Genomic DNA, 20,760 nt, shown 5'->3' with positions numbered 1-20,760 from the left:
AGGCACACGCGCAATGGCACATGCATGACATCATAGATGCGACCATTTGTTGGCCTTTATAAGGCCTCTGCTCAGCCCATCAAGTTGCTGAATTGTCATCAGCCTTCCTGTGTCCTGAGCATCTGCTAACCTACCTTGGATTTCCTGTTGTGACTCGGCTTGTTCCTGACCTGTCTGCTCTTCTCTCCCGGCTCCGACCCTTGGCTTGTCTCACCTACCTCACTCCAGTTTGGCTCTAAAGGGTATGACCTCGGCTTAGCCAACGGACTTGTTACCTATCTGCCTGCCCTCCAGTATATGATCTCAGCTTGTTTCTCGGACTCTGCAATTGCCTTCTACCTGCCTTCCTGTTGTGACTCCTGGCTGCACTAGTTGTCAAGTTCATCTGAAGACTCCCAGAAGACTTTTGCCCAGCATCCTTCAGGTGACCACCGGTCTACTCCACTGACCCTGTTGGCAACCAGTGCTTCTTTGGGTGCTATACCTCCTGTTCCATCCTCTGGGGTGTATTTCGCTCAGCCGCAAGGGGAGCCCTCTCTGCATTTCAGCCTCAGACCAGGTACGTGACAGACATCTTCAGATTTAAGCATGTTTTCAGGGAAAGTGGCTCTCATTAGAGATGCATTTTAAAAAAATGCCCCAGTCTGATCTCCCTCCACATTTCTGACTTGAATAAAACTCAGCAGAAGCTTCTGCAATATGTATGGGGAGACAAGAGACCCAGGGTGAATAGACGCTGTGACAGACCATGGGGCTTTTGGAGGAGACTCTGGGCTAGCCTTCTACCCGCTGATTATGGCCTATGGGGGAGACCAGGATTTTTTTCTGCTGCTCCAGGCCAGAGCATGGAGGAGAGCCAAGTCCTGAAACCCTTTGACTGGTCAGGAATATCTACCAGAATTCTGTGGCCAGGAAGTCCCCAGAACAGTTGTGTCGGACAGATTGTGCCGGGAATATGGAACTCTTCTATGGCATAATTCTTATCTTGCCCCGGCTGGTCCTCAAGAGCTCCATAATGCAGCATTTGCCTATTTTGCCCCAGATACTACCAACTTTATATCCTTACCTTTTTATACTGTTTCTGCTGAAGATGTGCCACTTGGTAACCTAGATCCCAGCTGGATCTGGGGTGGGACATCAAGAAACGAGTGGTGTAATGTACTTCATGTATTCAGGCCTGTAAAACTGTTTCTGGGCATCCTGGTAGGCACGCCCTGGCTAATCAAGACTTATTATGGACATGTTTTCCAGCACATAGACAAGGGAGGCAGGGTGGGGGATTCCTGTGACTACTAGCCATACTGATAAGACTTGTCTAGGTGCCTAGCTGTTCACTGGATCAGAGGCGTAACTAGAACCTTCAGGGCCCCGGTGCAAGAAACCATGAAGGGCCCCCTGGACCCCTGGCCTGGGGCCCTTCCCATGAAGCCTGGGGCTCTTCCCACTGATCCTGGGGCCCTTTACTCTTGTTGCGGTGCCCTATAATACAGTCCCGCAGGGGGACACTTTCACAAGTTCTGCAGTGGGCCCCTTCCTGCCATCTTGGGACCTCCCCACGGTGGGGGAATCCCAGGGCCCGGTTGTAAGTGTGACCTTTGTGATCCTGGCAGTTCACCCACTGGTGTCAGTAGTTTTTATGTTTTGGTATTTTATTTGTATTATTTTTTTATCAGTCTGTATTATTTTTTTACAATGTTACTGACTATGACTCTGACCATGCAGAAAAGGAAGGAGCTGGTTACATGTTTACCGACCCCTTCATGGTTCTCTATTGCGACACATCCCCTGCAGCAGCCAGCGGGAGAGGGGAGAAAGCACTGGGGGGGGGGGACCAGGGGAGCACACAGGGGCCCAGAGACAGCAGAACACAAGTGAACTGGATAGGAGGAGTGGCGGGGGGGGGGGCAGCATACAGAGGAACCAATCGCCTCCATTTTCCTCCTGCAGCTACAGGAGAAAAAAGGAGGACAGTGATTTCGATACATGCTGCCCCCGCCACTCCTATCCAGGTGTACAGGGGAGCCGCACAGGCCCTCTGGAGCATGGGGCCCGGTTGCAAATGCAACCCCAGCAACCCTTTAAGTTACGCCACTGGATTGGATCAACGTTTGGATCAACAGTTGCATTGTCAAGTTTTTACTGGTTGTACGTCTTATCTTATCTACTGTATGCTAATAACCCCAAAAGGGGAACGTCCTCCTGGGGGGGGTAAAAATTAGAGATGGACCAAACACGCAACAGAACTCCCGAACAGGGGAAATGTTCTAACCCGAACGGTGAACCCTATTAAAGTCTACAGGGGCCGAACAGGAAAAATCAAAAGTTCTAATTTTGAAGGCACAGGGGGCTGGAGAGCACGGGGACTGAAGACATACTACAGGAGATGGTCAGAGACTGCAGACATAGTACAGGAGATGGTCAGAGACTGCAGACATAGTACAGGAGACTGTCAGAGACTGAAGACATGGTACAGGAGATGGTCAGAGAGTGCAGACATAGTACAGGAGACGGTCAGAGACTGCAGACTTAGTACAGGAGATGGTCAGAGACTGCAGACATAGTACAGGAGACAGTCAGAGACTGCAGACATAGTACAGGAGATGGTCAGAGACTGCAGACATAGTACAGGAGATGGTCAGAGAGTGCAGACATAGTACAGGAGATGGTTAGAGACTGAAGACATACTACAGGAGATGGTCAGAGACTGCAGACATGATACAGGAGATGGTCAGAGACTGCAGACATAGTACAGGAGATGGTCAGAGACTGCAGACATGATACAGGAGATGGTCAGAGACTGCAGACATAGTACAGGAGATGGTCAGAGACTGCAGACATAGTACAGGAGACAGTCAGAGACTGCAGACATAGTACAGGAGACAGTCAGAGACTGCAGACATAGTACAGGAGATGGTCAGAGACTGCAGACATAGTACAGGAGACAGTCAGAGACTGCAGACATGATACAGGAGATGGTCAGAGACTGCAGACATGATACAGGAGATGGTCAGAGACTGCAGACATAGTACAGGAGATGGTCAGAGACTGCAGACATGATACAGGAGATGGTCAGAGACTGCAGACATAGTACAGAAGCCTTCCCAGAGGAGTTGAAGCTGTTATAGCTGCAAAGGGTGGGCCAACTCAATATTGAACCCTACGGACTAAAGCCCCATACACACGTACCGATTGTCGGCCGTAAATATTCGGCCGATGATCGATCGGCCGATTGTAGGCTTGTTAGTATGATGCTTCCGACAGCCGACAGCGCATTTTCGGCCGAACAGAATCTGTCGTGTAGGCATTAAAATTTTTGTTGGCCAACACCAGAACGGCTGATTGTTCGCCAGTCAGTACAGAATTCGGCTGACAATCAGCAGATTTGCAAGACTGGGCATGCTCAGAAAAGAAAAAACACACGGAAAGTTAACCCTCACATGACATCACTTCTGCAGTCGGCTGCTGTTGGCCGGCAAAATTCGTGTGCAGTTTTTTGCAGTTTTCAACAGACAGGACAGCACCGGACAAAAGACGGCCGATCATTCGGCCGACGATCGGTATGTGTGTACGGGGCTTAAGACTGGGATGTCATTAAAGTTCATGTGTGTGTAAAGGCAGGCGTCCCAATACTTTTGGTAATATAGTGTATATAGAGAGGCGTCCCAATACTTTTGATAATATAGAGTATATAGAGAGGCGTCCCAATACTTTTGGTAATATAGAGTATATAGAGAGGCGTCCCAATACTTTTGGTAATATAATGTATATAGAGAGGCGTCCCAATACTTTTGGTAATATAGAGTATATAGAGAGGCGTCCCAATACTTTTGGTAATATAGAGTATATAGAGAGGCGTCCCAATACTTTTGGTAATATAGTGTATATAGAGAGTCGTCCCAATACTTTTGATAATATAGTGTATATAGAGAGGCGTCCCAATACTTTTGGTAATATAGTGTATATAGAGAGGGGTCCCAATACTTTTGATAATATAGTGTATATAGGAAGGCGTCCCAATACTTTTGGTAATATAGTGTATATAGGGAGGCGTCCCAATACTTTTAGTAATATAGTGTATATAGGGAGGCGTCCCAATACTTTTGGTAATATAGTGTATATAGAGAGTCGTCCCAATACTTTTGATGATATAGTGTATATAGAGAGTCGTCCCAATACTTTTGGTAATATAGTGTATATAGAGAGGCGTCCCAATACTTTTGGTAATATAGTGTATATAGAGAGTCGTTCCAATACTTTTGATAATATAGTGTATATAGAGAGGCGTCCCAATACTTTTGGTAATATAGTGTATAAAGAGAGGGGTCCCAATACTTTTGATAATATAGTGTATATAGGAAGGCGTCCCAATACTTTTGGTAATATAGTGTATATAGGAAGGCGTCCCAATACTTTTAGTAATATAGTGTATATAGGGAGGCGTCCCAATACTTTTGGTAATATAGTGTATATAGAGAGGGGTCCCAATACTTTTGGTAATATAGTGTATATAGAGAGGCGTCCCAATACTTTTGGTAATATAGTGTATATAGAGAGGCGTCCCAATACTTTTGGTAATATAGTGTATATAGAGAGGCGTCCCAATACTTTTGGTAATATAGTGTATATAGAGAGGGGTCCCAATACTTTTGGTAATATAGTGTATATAGAGAGGGGTCCCAATACTTTTGGTAATATAGTGTATATAGAGAGGCATCCCAATACTTTTGGTAATATAGTGTATATAGGGAGGGGTCCCAATACTTTTGGTAATATAGTGTATATAGAGAGGGGTCCCAATACTTTTGGTAATATAGTGTATATAGAGAGGCGTCCCTATACTTTTGGTAATATAGTGTATATAGAGAGGCGTCCCAATACTTTTGGTAATATAGTGTATATAGAGAGGCGTCCCAATACTTTTGATAATATAGTGTATATAGATTGGGGGTATATATTGTATATAGAGAGGGGATATATAGTGTATATGGATAGGGGGTATATAGTGTATATGGATAGGGGGTATATAGTGTATATAGATAGGGGGTATATAGTGTATATAGAGAGGGGGTATATAGTGTATATAGATAGGGGGTATATAGTGTCTATATACCACAGTCTGTAGAGTCTCTATCTCTCTACATAGAGTAAATATTAGACACTGATTTGGGTTATTTTCAGTAAAGAAATGGATCAGAATACATTTTGGTGTAAATTTATGAAGAAATCTCATACATGGACATCCGACCAATATGGGGACCTCCTCTGTAGGACTCCTCCCTTTATCTGTACAGATAGATAGGTCTACACTAAGGACCATGGAGGACAGAGGGGGGCGCTATGCTCACATAGTGTAGAGGATCTACAATAATATCTATAGATGAGAATTCCAGGACTTACCGATATCTCACCGAGTCCATCCACCCCCAACATCAGAGCCTTCCATGTATTCCGGGTGAGACCGAGCCTTCCACGTGCTGCAGGAATTGATGTATTTATACATTTGTATGTTGTGGTCATAGGAGAGAGCCAGAGCCGGAGTCGGTCCCTGAGGAGGACCTGTTTTCCCTGTCCTGGAGATCAGTCCTCTGTGCAGTTCTGGGGGCAGGTGGGATGTAGAAGTGTAATTATCATTATGGGATCATTATCTTCAACACTCCTTATTACACCAATGTCCGGGGCTAAAGGGAGCTCAGAAAAAAATAAACAATATGACTTTTGTGATTTGGTTTGATTAGTGTTTTTTTCAGGTCCCTCCATGTTGTAGAATGTGGCCTCATATGGTTCGGGGGTGGGGGAGCGAACACTCGTACCCCCATTCCAGGCCTGCAAGGATGCATGCTCAGATAAGGGTCTGCTATGGATTCTTTTCTTGCTGTGTTTGCATTGGATTCCCTCTTAAAATTTATATCAGACCCAAAGGATCTGGCATGGGATTTGGGGGGGGGACCCCATGCCTTTTCTTTTCTATTTTAGTAGGATGAAGGATAGGTATGATATGTATTTTTGTTTAGGAAGAACCCCATGAAATTTTAATTTTTTTTTGCATGGGATCCCCAATGAATCTTTTTAGAAGATAGGGGTCTGATATAAATGAAGGGAATTCCCAGCTATTTCCAAGGAAACAGGAGTAAAGCAGCTGAAGCTGTCCTTTGCTATTTCTTTTCTCTTAGTAAATGTCGGTGAAATGCTGCCAATGACCCCTCAGTCTTGTATTTTTTGAAGGCCTTTTCTTTAGCAGTAATATGCATTTTTATGTTGGAGTTTAGCCACCCAGGGTTTAGTTTTGCTCTTTTAAATTTATTTCCCTTTGGAATGCACTGGCCAATCCCTTTGTTTAGTATGCTCTTGAAGCACTCCCATTTTTCCTCCGTGTTCTTTGTTCCCAGGGTTCTATCCCAATTGATATTTTCTAGCAGAGAGCGCAGTTTAGGGAAATTGGCTCTTTTGAAATTCAGCGTCCTTATATTACCCCTCTGCTTCCTATTACTGTAATTAATACTGAAACTTATTGACCTATGGTCACTGTTCCCTAAGTTGTCCCGTATTTCTATATCCGTGATCAGGTCTGTATTGTTGGTAATCAGTAGGTCAAGTACCGCATTGTTTCTTGTCGGTGCATTCACCATCTGACCCATGAAATTGTCCTGCAAAACATTTAGGAACTGCCTAGCCTTGGCTGAATGCGCGGTTCCTTCTGCCCAGTCTATATCTGGATAATTAAAGTCCCCCAAATGCCCCACTTTACAGGCACATTCAGGGGACCCACCAGGCACGATATTTAAAGGAATTTTTTCTGTTTCACTTTAAACATCATTAAAATCTCTGCTCCTTTAAAAAAAAATAATTTTAAAAAAATGTTTGCATTGGTACATGTCCCCCAGGGCAGTACCCGGAACCCCCATACACTTTTTTTTGGGCAATAACTTGCATTTAAGCCTTTAAAATGAGGACTTTTGATTTTTTCAGGTTCAAGTCCCATAGAACAGGAGGGTATTCTGCCCATCCCTACTCCAGATGTTCTTCCTTCATTCTTTCACGAATCTGGAGTCTGGACTTTTGCTGGGTATTAGAGATGTATAGAACTGTTCACCGGCGGACAGTTCCCGGTGAACTTAGCATGTTCGCGTTCGCCGCTGCGGGCGAACATATGCGATGTTCGGTCCGCCCCCTATAATACATCATCATTGAGGCAAACTTTGACCCTGAACTTCACAGTCAGCAGGCACATTTCCAGCCAATCAGCATACCTCCCTCCCACACCCTCCCACCTCCTATAAATAAGCAAGGGCAGCATCCATCTTAGATCATTCTGAAGCAGTGTGTGTAGTGAGAGTAGGGAGAGAGCTGCTGCTGCTGCTGCTGTTAATAGCTAGGGACAGTTGTTAGTCATTGTTCCTGGTCTTGCTAGTCAGTGTTCTTGGTCCACTACTGCTGTAAGGACAGCATCCTGACAGCACCCCAAAAAGCCCTTTTTAGGGCTGGTAATTGAGTATTTTTTATATATCTATATATATCTATTGTACACTGCAGTTGCCTGCCCGCTGTGTGTGAGAGGCCACAGACCCACCACAGACTGTACTGTGTGCACACCACACTCATTTCGGGTGGCACAGGCACAGTACCTGGCATTTTAAAAAATATTTTTTTTTTCCTCTGTCATAATTGCAGTGAGTGCTGTGTCAGGTCCACAGAGTGCACTGTACCCACTGCAGTGCACTGCCCACCACTGATATATATACGGTGGCACAGCATCTTGTTGCAAATTGAAAAAAAAAAATATTTTTTATTATTGCAGTTGCCTGGGTGCCAGTGACTGTCAGGTCCACAGAGTGTACTGTGCCCACTGCAGTGCCACTGCGTGCCCACCCACCACTGATATATACTGTGGCAGGCATGACTTTTTTTGGATTAGTGTCTAGGGGGTCTAAAAAGTGTACCTGTGAAGTTTCAGCTCTGTAGCATGTCCAGAACCAGAAAAAAAAGATCATATAGGTGTAAAAGGGGTTCCCACCATCCCTGCTCTACTGAAAAATTATCTTTTTTTTCTGGTTCTGGACATGCTACAGAGCTGAAACTTCACAGGTACACTTTTTAGACCCCCTAGACACTAAATCACACAAAAAAGTTCTTAAAAATTGTCATTTTTGATAGAGAGCCAATTATTGGAAAAATTTAAAAAAAAACTTAAAAAAAATTCTTTATATTTATTGTTTGGGGGGTCTAAAAAGTGTACCTGTGAAGTTTCAGCTCTGTGGCATGTCCAGAACCAGAAAAAAATAGAATCAGGGTTAGGGCTAGGGCTAGGGTTAGGGTCAGGGCTAAGGTTAGGGTTATTTTTAGTGCTTAGGGTTAGAGTTAGAGGGGTAGGGGTAGGGCTACTAACTCTAACCCTAAGTATCTCACCGTAACCCTAACCCTAGCCCCTAACACTAAACCTAACCCTAACCCTCTAACCATAACCCTAACCCTCTAACCATAACCCTCTAAGCCTAGCTATAAAAATAACCCTAACCCTAAACCTAACCCTAGCCCTAACCCTAGCCCTAACCCTAGCCCTAACCCTAGCCCTAAGCCTAACCCTAATTCATATTTTTTTCTGGTTCTGGACATGCTACAGAGCTGAAACTTCACAGGTACACTTTTTAGACCCCCCAGATGCTAAATCCAAAGAACATTTTTTATTTTTATTTTTTTTTTAATTTTTCCAATAATTGTCTCTCTAACAAAAAATTACAATTTTTAAGAACTTTTTTTGTGTGATTCAGTGTCTGGGGGTCTAAAAAGTGTACCTGTGAAGTTTCAGCTCTGTAGCATGTCCAGAACCAGAAAAAAAATTAGAATTAGGGTTAGGGCTAGGGTTAGGGTTAGGGCTAGGGTTAGGGTTAGGGCTAGGGTTAGGGTTATTTTTAGTGCTTAGGGTTAGACGGTTAGGGTTAGAGGGGTAGGGGTAGGGTTACTAACTCTAACCCTAAGTATCTCACCGTAACCCTAACCCTAGCCCCTAACACTAAACCTAACCCTAACCCTCTAACCATAACCCTAACCCTTAAAGCCCAGTTCCTGTCCCATTTTGGTCAGTTCTGGTCTGTTTGCGGTGCGTTAAACGGGGAGTTTGGTCTGTCACTGTGAAGCGGGCGTAACCCTTACACTACCTGATCGATACAACATCATACCTGATTGTATACACACACTGGATGTTTTAAAGCACGTTATTCCAAACAATTTAGGAATGTTAGGTGATTTATGCCCTTTATGGAATAAAACCCGACTCTGCGTCAACTACGTAATTTTCCATGGGAGTTTTGCCATGGATCCCCCTCCGGCAAGCCACAGTCCAGGTGTTTGTCCCCTTGAAACAACTTTTCCATTACTATTGTGGCCAGAAAGAGTCCCTGTGGGTTTTAAAATTCGCCTGCCTATTAAAGTCTATGGCGGTTCGCAATGTTCGCTGGTTCGCGAACATTCGCCGATGTTCGCGAACGGCGAATTTTATGTTCACGACATCACTACTGGGTATGTCATTTGACCGTTATATCGCCGTCTGCCAACCGCTCAGGTATGGGTCTATAATGACCAACACCATCATTGTCAAACTGGTCATGGTCTTACTGTTCAGAGCGGTCACTTTGATGTGTCCCTGCATAAATTTGATCAAGAGATTTCCTTCTTTTAAAACCAACATTGTGCCCCATTCATAGCTACATAGTTACTCAGGTTGAAAAAAGACACAAGTCCATCTGGCTCAACCAATAAAAAACAAAAAAAAACCCAACCATACAATCCCATATACACAATCCTATACCCGCAGTTGATCCAGAGGAAGGCGAAAAACCCAGCAAAGCATGATCCAATTTACTACAGCAGGGGAAAAAAATCCTCCCTGAACCCCCGAGAGGCAATCGGATATTCCCTGGATCAACTTTACCTATAAATATTATTCCCCATTTATATTATGTACACCCAGGAAAGAATCCAGGACTTTTTTTTAAAGCAATCTACTGAGCTGGCCAGAACCACCTCTGGAGGGAGTCTATTCCACATTTTCACAGCTCTTACTGTGAAGAAACCTTTCTGTATTTGGAGATGAAATCTATTTTCCTCTAGACGTAAAGAGTTCCCCCTTGTCCTCTGTGATGACCTTAAAGTGAACAACTCAACGCCAAGTTCACTATATGGACCCCTTATGTATTTATACATGGAGATCATATCCCCCCCTTATGTATTTATACATGGAGATCATATCCCCCCCTTATGTATTTATACATGGAGATCATATCCCCCCCCCCTTATGTATTTATACATTTAGATCATATCCCCCCCTTATATATTTATACATGGAGAACATATCCCCCCTTATGTATTTATACATGGAGATCACATCCCCTCTTATGTATTTATACATGGAGATCATATCCCCCCCTTATGTATTTTTACATGGTGATAATATCCCCCTTATGTATTTATACATGGTGATCATATCCCCCCTTATGTATTTATACATGGAGAACATATCCCCCCTTATGTATTTATACATGGAGATCATATCCCCCCTTATGTATTTATACATGGAGATCATATCCCCCCCTTATGTATTTATACATGGAGAACATATCCCCCCTTATGTATTTATACATGGAGATAATATCCCCCCTTATGTATTTATACATGGAGATCATATCCCCCCTTATGTATTTATACATGGAGATCATATCCCCCCTTATGTATTTATACATGGGGATCATATCCCCCTTATGTATTTATACATGGTGATAATATCCCCCCTTATGTATTTATACATGGAGAACATATCCCCCCTTATGTATTTATACATGGTGATAATATCCCCCCTTATGTATTTATACATGGAGATCATATCCCCCCTTATGTATTTATACATGGATATCATATCCCCCTTATGTATTTATACATGGTAATCATATCCCCCCTTATGTATTTATACATGGTAATCATATCCCCCCTTATGTATTTATACATGGAGATCATATCCCCCCTTATGTATTTATACATGGTAATCATATCCCCCCTTATGTATTTATACATGGAGATCATATCCCCCCTTATGTATTTATACATGGAGATCATATCCCCCCTTATGTATTTATACATGGAGATCATATCCCCCCCTTATGTATTTATACATGGGGATCATATCCCCCTTATGTATTTATACATGGAGATCATATCCCCCTTATGTATTTATACATGGAGATCATATCCCCCCTTATGTATTTATACATGGTAATCATATCGCCCTTATGTATTTATACATGGAGATCATATCCCCCTTATGTATTTATACATGGAGATCATATCCCCCCTTATGTATTTATACATGGAGATCATATCCCCCCTTATGTATTTATACATGGAGATCATATCCCCCTTATGTATTTATACATGGTGATCATACCCCCCCCCTTATGTATTTATACATGGAGATCATATCCCCCCTTATGTATTTATACATGGAGATCATATCCCCCTTATGTATTTATACATGGTGATCATATCCCCCCTTATGTATTTATACATGGAGATCATATCCCCCTTATGTATTTATACATGGAGATCATATCCCCCCTTATGTATATATACATCGAGATCATATCCCCCCTTATGCATTTATACATGGTGATCATATCCCCCCTTATGTATTTATACATGGAGATCATATCCCCCTTATGTATTTATACATGGAGATCATATCCCCCTTATGTATTTATACATGGTGATCATACCCCCCCTTATGTATTTATACATGGAGATCATATCCCCCCTTATGTATTTATACATGGAGATCATATCCCCCCTTATGTATTTATACATGGAGATCATATCCCCCCCTTATGTATTTATACATGGGGATCATATCCCCCTTATGTATTTATACATGGAGATCATATCCCCCCTTATGTATTTATACATGGAGATCATATCCCCCCTTATGTATTTATACATGGAGATCATATCCCCCTTATGTATTTATACATGGTGATCATATCTCCCCTTATGTATTTATACATGGAGATCATATCCCCCTTATGTATTTATACATGGAGATCATATCCCCCTTATGTATTTATACATGGAGATCATATCCCCCCCCTTATGTATTTATACATGGAGATCATATCCCCCCTTATGTATTTATACATGGAGATCATATCCCCCCTTATGTATTTATACATGGTGATCATATCTCCCCTTATGTATTTATACATGGAGATCATATCCCCCCTTATGTATTTATACATGGAGATCATATCCCCCCTTATGTATTTATACATGGTAATCATATCCCCCTTATGTATTTATACATGGAGATCATATCCCCCCTTATGTATTTATACATGGTGATCATATCCCCCCTTATGTATTTATACATGGAGATCATATCCCCCTTATGTATTTATACATGGTGATCATATCTCCCCTTATGTATTTATACATGGAGATCATATCCCCCCTTATGTATTTATACATGGAGATCATATCCCCCCTTATGTATTTATACATGGTAATCATATCCCCCTTATGTATTTATACATGGAGATCATATCCCCCCTTATGTATTTATACATGGTGATCATATCCCCCCTTATGTATTTATACATGGAGATCATATCCCCCTTATGTATTTATACATGGAGATCATATCCCCCTTATGTATTTATACATGGTGATCATATCCCCCCTTATGTATTTATACATGGAGATCATATCCCCCCTTATGTATTTATACATGGTGATCATATCCCCCCTTATGTATTTATACATGGAGATCATATCCCCCTTATGTATTTATACATGGTGATCATATCCCCCCTTATGTATTTATACATGGAGATCATATCCCCCCTTATGTATTTATACATGGAGATCATATCCCCCCTTATGTATTTATACATGGAGATCATATCCCCCCCTTATGTATTTATACATGGGGATCATATCCCCCTTATGTATTTATACATGGAGATCATATCCCCCCTTATGTATTATACATGGTGATCATATCCCCCCTTATGTATTTATACATGGAGATCATATCCCCCCTTATGTATTATACATGGTGATCATATCCCCCCTTATGTATTTATACATGGAGATCATATCCCCCTTATGTATTTATACATGGAGATCATATCCCCCCTTATGTATTTATACATGGTGATCATATCCCCCCTTATGTATTTATACATGGAGATCATATCCCCCTTATGTATTTATACATGGTGATCATATCCCCCCTTATGTATTTATACATGGAGATCATATCCCCCCTTATGTATTTATACATGGAGATCATATCCCCCCCTTATGTATTTATACATGGGGATCATATCCCCCTTATGTATTTATACATGGAGATCATATCCCCCCTTATGTATTTATACATGGAGATCATATCCCCCTTATGTATTTATACATGGAGACCATATCCCCCCCTTATGTATTTATACATGGTAATCATATCGCCCTTATGTATTTATACATGGAGATCATATCCCCCCTTATGTATTTATACATGGTGATCATATCCCCCCTTATGTATTTATACATGGAGATCATATCCCCCTTATGTATTTATACATGGAGATCATATCCCCCCTTATGTATATATACATCGAGATCATATCCCCCCTTATGTATTTATACATGGTGATCATATCCCCCCTTATGTATTTATACATGGAGATCATATCCCCCCTTATGTATATATACATCGAGATCATATCCCCCCTTATGTATTTATACATGGTGATCATATCCCCCCTTATGTATTTATACATGGAGATCATATCCCCCTTATGTATTTATACATGGAGATCATATCCCCCCTGATGTATTTATACATGGAGATCATATCCCCCCTTATGTATTTATACATGGAGATCATATCCCCCCTTATGTATTTATACATGGTAATCATATCGCCCCTTATGTATTTATACATGGTAATCATATCCCCCTTATGTATTTATACATGGAGATCATATCCCCCCTTATGTATTTATACATGGAGATCATATCGCCCTTATGTATTTATACATGGAGATCATATCCCCCCTTATGTATTTATACATGGAGATCATATCCCCCTTATGTATTTATACATGGTGATCATATCCCCCCTTATGTATTTATACATGGTGATCATATCCCCCCTTATGTATTTATACATGGAGATCATATCCCCCCCTTATGTATTTATACATGGTGATCATATCCCCCCTTATGTATTTATACATGGAGATCATATCCCCCTTATGTATTTATACATGGTGATCATATCCCCCCTTATGTATTTATACATGGAGATCATATCCCCCCTTATGTATTTATACATGGAGATCATATCCCCCCTTATGTATTTATACATGGAGATCATATCCCCCTTATGTATTTATACATGGTGATCATATCTCCCCTTATGTATTTATACATGGAGATCATATCCCCCTTATGTATTTATACATGGAGATCATATCCCCCTTATGTATTTATACATGGAGATCATATCCCCCCCCTTATGTATTTATACATGGAGATCATATCCCCCTTATGTATTTATACATGGTGATCATATCTCCCCTTATGTATTTATACATGGAGATCATATCCCCCCTTATGTATTTATACATGGAGATCATATCCCCCTTATGTATTTATACATGGAGATCATATCCCCCCTTATGTATTTATACATGGTGATCATATCCCCCCTTATGTATTTATACATGGAGATCATATCCCCCTTATGTATTTATACATGGAGATCATATCCCCCTTATGTATTTATACATGGTGATCATATCCCCCCTTATGTATTTATACATGGAGATCATATCCCCCCTTATGTATTTATACATGGAGATTATATCCCCCCTTATGTATTTATACATGGAGATCATATCCCCCCTTATGTATTATACATGGTGATCATATCCCCCCTTATGTATTTATACATGGAGATCATATCCCCCTTATGTATTTATACATGGTAATCATATCGCCCTTATGTATTTATACATGGAGATCATATCCCCCCTTATGTATTTATACATGGTGATCATATCCCCCCTTATGTATTTATACATGGAGATCATATCCCCCTTATGTATTTATACATGGTGATCATATCCCCCCTTATGTATTTATACATGGAGATCATATCCCCCCTTATGTATTTATACATGGAGATCATATCCCCCCCTTATGTATTTATACATGGGGATCATATCCCCCTTATGTATTTATACATGGAGATCATATCCCCCCTTATGTATTTATACATGGAGATCATATCCCCCTTATGTATTTATACATGGAGATCATATCCCCCCTTATGTATATATACATCGAGATCATATCCCCCCTTATGTATTTATACATGGTGATCATATCCCCCCTTATGTATTTATACATGGAGATCATATCCCCCTTATGTATTTATACATGGAGATCATATCCCCCTTATGTATTTATACATGGAGATCATATCCCCCTGATGTATTTATACATGGAGATCATATCCCCCCTTATGTATTTATACATGGTAATCATATCGCCCCTTATGTATTTATACATGGTAATCATATCCCCCTTATGTATTTATACATGGTGATCATATCGCCCTTATGTATTTATACATGGAGATCATATCCCCCCTTATGTATTTATACATGGTGATCATATCCCCCCTTATGTATTTATACATGGAGATCATATCCCCCCCTTATGTATTTATACATGGAGATCATATCCCCCTTATGTATTTATACATGGTGATCATATCCCCCCTTATGTATTTATACATGGAGATCATATCCCCCCTTATGTATTTATACATGGAGATCATATCCCCCCCTTATGTATTTATACATGGGGATCATATCCCCCTTATGTATTTATACATGGAGATCATATCCCACTTAATCTCCTCTTCTCAAGAGTCAATTCAGTTCCTCTAATCTCTCCTCATAGCTGAGCTCCTCCATGCCTCTTATCAGTTTGGTTGCCCTTCTCTGCACTTTCTCCAGTTCCCTGATATCCTTTTTAAGAACTGGAGCCCAAAACTGAACTGCATATTCCAGATGAGGTCTTACTAATGATTTGTACAGGGGAAAAATTATATATCTCTCTCTGGAGTCCATGCCTCTGTGGAAACCGCAGTTTGGCATTGCATGTTATTATTAAGCTTAGGATCTATCAGAACACCCAGACCCTTCTCTGCTATGGATTCCCCCAGATCCTTCTCAGCTATGGATTCCCCCAGATCCTTCTCTGCTATGGATTCCCCCAGATCCTTCTCTGCTATGGATTCCCCCAGACCCTTCTCCGCTATGGATTCCCCCAGATCCTTCTCTGCTATGGATTCCCCCAGACCCTTCTCTGCTATGGATTCCCCCAGATCCTTCTCAGCTATGGATTCCCCCAGATCCTTCTCTGCTATGGATTCCCCCAGACCCTTCTCTGCTATGGATTCCCCCAGACCCTTCTCTGCTATGGATTCCCCCAGACCCTTCTCTGCTATGGATTCCCCCAGACCCTTCTCTGCTATGGATTCCCCCAGACCCTTCTCTGCTATGGATTCCCCCAGATCCTTCTCTGCTATGGATTCCCCCAGACCCTTCTCTGCTATGGATTCCCCCAGTTCTACTCCCCCTAGTATGTATGATTCATATTCTTACACCCCAGAGCATAACTTTACATTTATCAACATTAAACCTCATTTGCCACATAGTTGTCCAATGAAACATTGCATTGAGGTCGGCTTGTAAGTTGGAGACATCCTGTAAGGAAGTTATTCCACTGCAAAGCTTGGTGTCATCTGCAAAGACTGAAATGGTACTTTTAATCCCAGACCCGATATCATTAATAAAGATAATAAAAAGTAAGGGTCCCAACACTGAACCTTGGGGTACACCACTGATAACCTTACACCATTCAGAGTAAGAATCATTGACCACTACTCTCTGAATTCTATATTTTAGCCAATTTTCTATCCAATTACAAACTGATCTTTCCAAGCCTGTAGACTTTACCTTACACATTAGCCGTGTGTGGGGAACTGTGTCAAACGCTTTTGCAAAATCCAAGTATACCACGTCCACAGCCACCCCTCTGTCCAATTCATACTGTGAGCACATGGCGATTGTGAAACTTGCTGCTGCCGACATCAGAATAAACAGTGCTCTGGGGTTGGCTGTGGCATTCACAATCTTGGGAGTAGATCTGCTCTTCATCCTGGTATCCTACTGCGCCATCTTCCATGCCGTCTTCAGCCTTCCATCCAAAGATGCCCGACTGAAGACCTTTAACACCTGCATACCCCATATGTGCGTCTTTCTAAGTTTTCATGGGCTGGCCCTCTTCACTTTCCTTTCCCATCGGTATGGCGGTAAAAGGATTCCACCTTATGTTCATATAATTCTAGCTGATACGTACCTTCTAGTCCCTCCCATGCTAAATCCAATTATTTATGGAGTGAAAACCAAACTGATTCGGGAGAAAGTCTGGAAAGCTTTATCTACATATAAAAACCCTCACTGAAGTGACTGAATCTGTAAACAGACCTCAAAATTTACACTCGCCTGCTCGAATTTGGCGAGTGGAAATTAGTGGAGGGCAAGTGTGGAGCAAAGGCAGACTGGGCTGACAGTTTCCTGGCTGATCCTTTCTGGTATCTCTGCCCCCCCCCTCCCCCAGCATGGCTGTGATGTCCTGTAAAAAAGGCTGCTCCATTTCTGCCAGAAGCGATCAGCCAGGAAACTGTCAGGAGGATCTGGTGGTACATCACACAGAGCAGGGATCTCCCGCTATTACACAGCTTTTATGTTAATAGCAAGCCGCTGTCAAACTAAGTCCTGCCTCCTGGACCGGCATTGGAACAGTGTGCTGTCTATTAGAGTAGCTGGTCCAGGAGGTGGGACTTCATTTGACAGTGGCTGGCTATTCATATAGAAGCGGAGATCCCCGCTATGTGTTATCCGGCTGCCAGATCCTCCTGACAGTTTCTTCCAGATCCTTCCGATTCCTCTCTGCTGCACGTATGGGCAATGATAGGCTGCATTAATGGGCAATGATAGGCTGCATTAATGGGCAATGATAGGCTGCACTGATGGCCACTTAAATGCTGCACTGATGGGCAATGATATGCTGCACTTATGGTCAAAGATTGGCTTCATTGATAGGTACTGATATGTTGCACTTTTGGGCAATGATAGGCTGCATTCATGGGCAATGATATTCTGCACTGATGGGCAATGATAGGCTGCATTGATGGGCACTGATATGCTGCACTTATAGACACTGACAGGCTGCACTGATGGGCAATGATATGCTTCACTGATGGGCATTATTAGTCTGCACTGATCGCCAATGATATGCTGCACTGATGGGCAATGATATGCTGCACTGATGGGCAATGATATTCTGCACTGATGGGCAATGATAGGCTTCATTGATGGGCACGGATAGGCTGCATTGATGGGCACTGATATGCTGCACTTATGGGCAATGATATGCTACACTGATGGGCAAGGATAGGCTGCATTGATGGGCACCGATAGGCTGCATTGATGGGCACTGATATGCTGCACTTATGGGCACTGATAGGGTGCACCGATGGGCAATGATAGGCTGCACTGATGGGCAATGATAGGCTGCACTGATCGGCAATGATAGGCAGCACTGATGGGCAATGATATGCTACACTGATGGGCAATGATAGGCTGCATTGATGGGCACTGATGAGGCTGCACTGTGAGCCTGTTTTTGTAAGAATAAAGGTTCATTTACTCATATAAATACATATTTTTCAGTTGTATTCACACACCAGCTGTAATTCTAAATCTTCTATCTCATTAGCTGACCAATCACTCCAGTATATTCTGCCTCTATAGAGATCACATGGCGATTGTGAAACTTGCTGCTGCCGACATCAGAATAAACAGTGCTTTGGGGTTGGCTGTGGCATTCACAATCTCAGGAGCAGACCTGCTGTTCATCCTGGTATCCTACTGCGCCATCTTCAACGCCATCTTCAGTCTTCAATCCGAAGACGCCTGGTTGAAGACCTTTAACACCTGCATACCCCATATGTGCATCTTTCTATGGTCTGGCCCTCTTCAATTTCCTGTCCCACTGGTATGGCAGTAAAAAGATTCCACCTTACATTCATATAATTCTAGCCAATATGTACATCCTCCTTCCACCCATGCTAAATCCAATTATTATGTATTGAAGACCAAACTGATCCGGGAGCAAGTCTGGAAAGCTTTATCTATCAAAGTCCCTGTGAAAAGTGACTGAATCTGTAGAACCCATCTATGTTTGTCCCACATTCTGTAGATTTCCATTTTCACCCCAAAATCCAGAAGCTTACCGACAGGTTCACCTGATATTAACTCCAAGTATGTGTGACCATAGTGGGCACATTAGACCTTTAGGTTTACGTGAGTCCACATCAGCCATCAGAAATTTTGTGGCCCCTTACACAGCTTTAGGCCTCCGCCCTCAATGTATTCTCCCCTAGCAGATCTAGGAAATCAAAAAAACTTCAAAACAAGAAAGCAAACATATTCAGCAAAGAGACAGCCCAAAACAGCACAGAGACGACCCAATCAAGCACCTGTACACACTCAGCCCCCTCCTTACCTCTGTATGTACTCAGCCCTCCATTTTACCTGTATGCACTCAGCCCCCCCTCACACCTGTACACACTTAGCCCCCCATACCTGTATGCTCTCAGCCCCCCTCTCACCTGCGCACACTCAGCCCTCCCACACCTGTAGAAACCTGCCCCCACACTTGTACGCACTTGGGCCCCCCACACCTGTATGCACATAGCCCCCCACACCTGTATGTACTCATCCCACCCTCACACCTGTACACACTCCGCTCCCTCACACACCTGTACACACTCAGCTACCCACACCTGTACACACTCAGCCCCCTCCTCACCTCTGTATGCACTCAGCCCCCCCTTCACATCTGCACACACTCAGCCCCCCTCATAACTGTATGCACTCAGCCCCCCTCACACCTGCATACACTCAGCCCCCCACACTTGTACGCACCTGGGCCCCCACACCTGTATGCACATAGAACCCCACACCTGTATGTACTCAGCCCACCCTCACACCTGTACGCACTTAGCTCCCTCACACACCTTTACACACTCAGCACCCTTCACACCTGTACACACTTAGCCCCCCCTACACCTGTACACACTCCGCTCCCTCACACACCTGTACACACTCAGCTACCCACACCTGTACACACTCAGCCCCCCCTCATATCTGTACACACTCAGCCCCCCATACCCGTACACACTCAGCCCTCCCTCACACCTGTACACATTCAGCACCCCACACCTGTACACACTCAGCCCCCCCATCACATCTAAATATATGTCAGCCCCCCCCCCCCCCACATACACACATCTGTAAACAAGCATTCTAAGCCCTATAGCAACTAACCTGAAAAGAAAAGCTTTCAATACTTACCTAATCTAAGTGTCAGTCCAGTCATGTGATCAGCTCCTAGCTTTGGCTTCAGGGGAGAGGAGGGACAGTGGACAAGGGATGCCCCATAGTTAGTCTATAGGTGATGTCGCTGCCCAGGCACAGCCGTCATTCTTGCTGCTCCGCTCTCCCCTGCTGCGGAGATCACATGACTGGACTGGAGCGCTCTCATAATAGAACTTACATCTTTTCTTTACAGGGTAGTTAG

At 42.8% G+C, this 20,760-nt stretch overlaps 1 protein-coding gene across 1 annotated transcript; it reads left to right on the top strand.

Annotated features, from left to right (window-relative positions):
* Window positions 1-7,014: 7,014 nt before the first annotated feature.
* LOC309548390 (olfactory receptor 52A5-like) lies at window positions 7,015-17,577 on the top strand (the record flags this gene model as incomplete). The annotated part of the gene is made up of 3 exons (XM_082248329.1): window positions 7,015-7,063; window positions 9,514-9,683; window positions 17,149-17,577. The coding sequence occupies 3 exons, from the start codon at window positions 7,015-7,017 to the stop codon at window positions 17,575-17,577; spliced, it is 648 nt and encodes a 215-aa protein (XP_082104455.1).
* Window positions 17,578-20,760: the final 3,183 nt, after the last annotated feature.

The sequence above is a fragment of the Pelophylax lessonae genome (genome assembly GCF_965119305.1).
Source record: "Pelophylax lessonae genome assembly, chromosome: 2".
NCBI lineage: Eukaryota > Metazoa > Chordata > Amphibia > Anura > Ranidae > Pelophylax > Pelophylax lessonae.
This window is presented reverse-complemented; position numbering and strand designations above follow the sequence as displayed.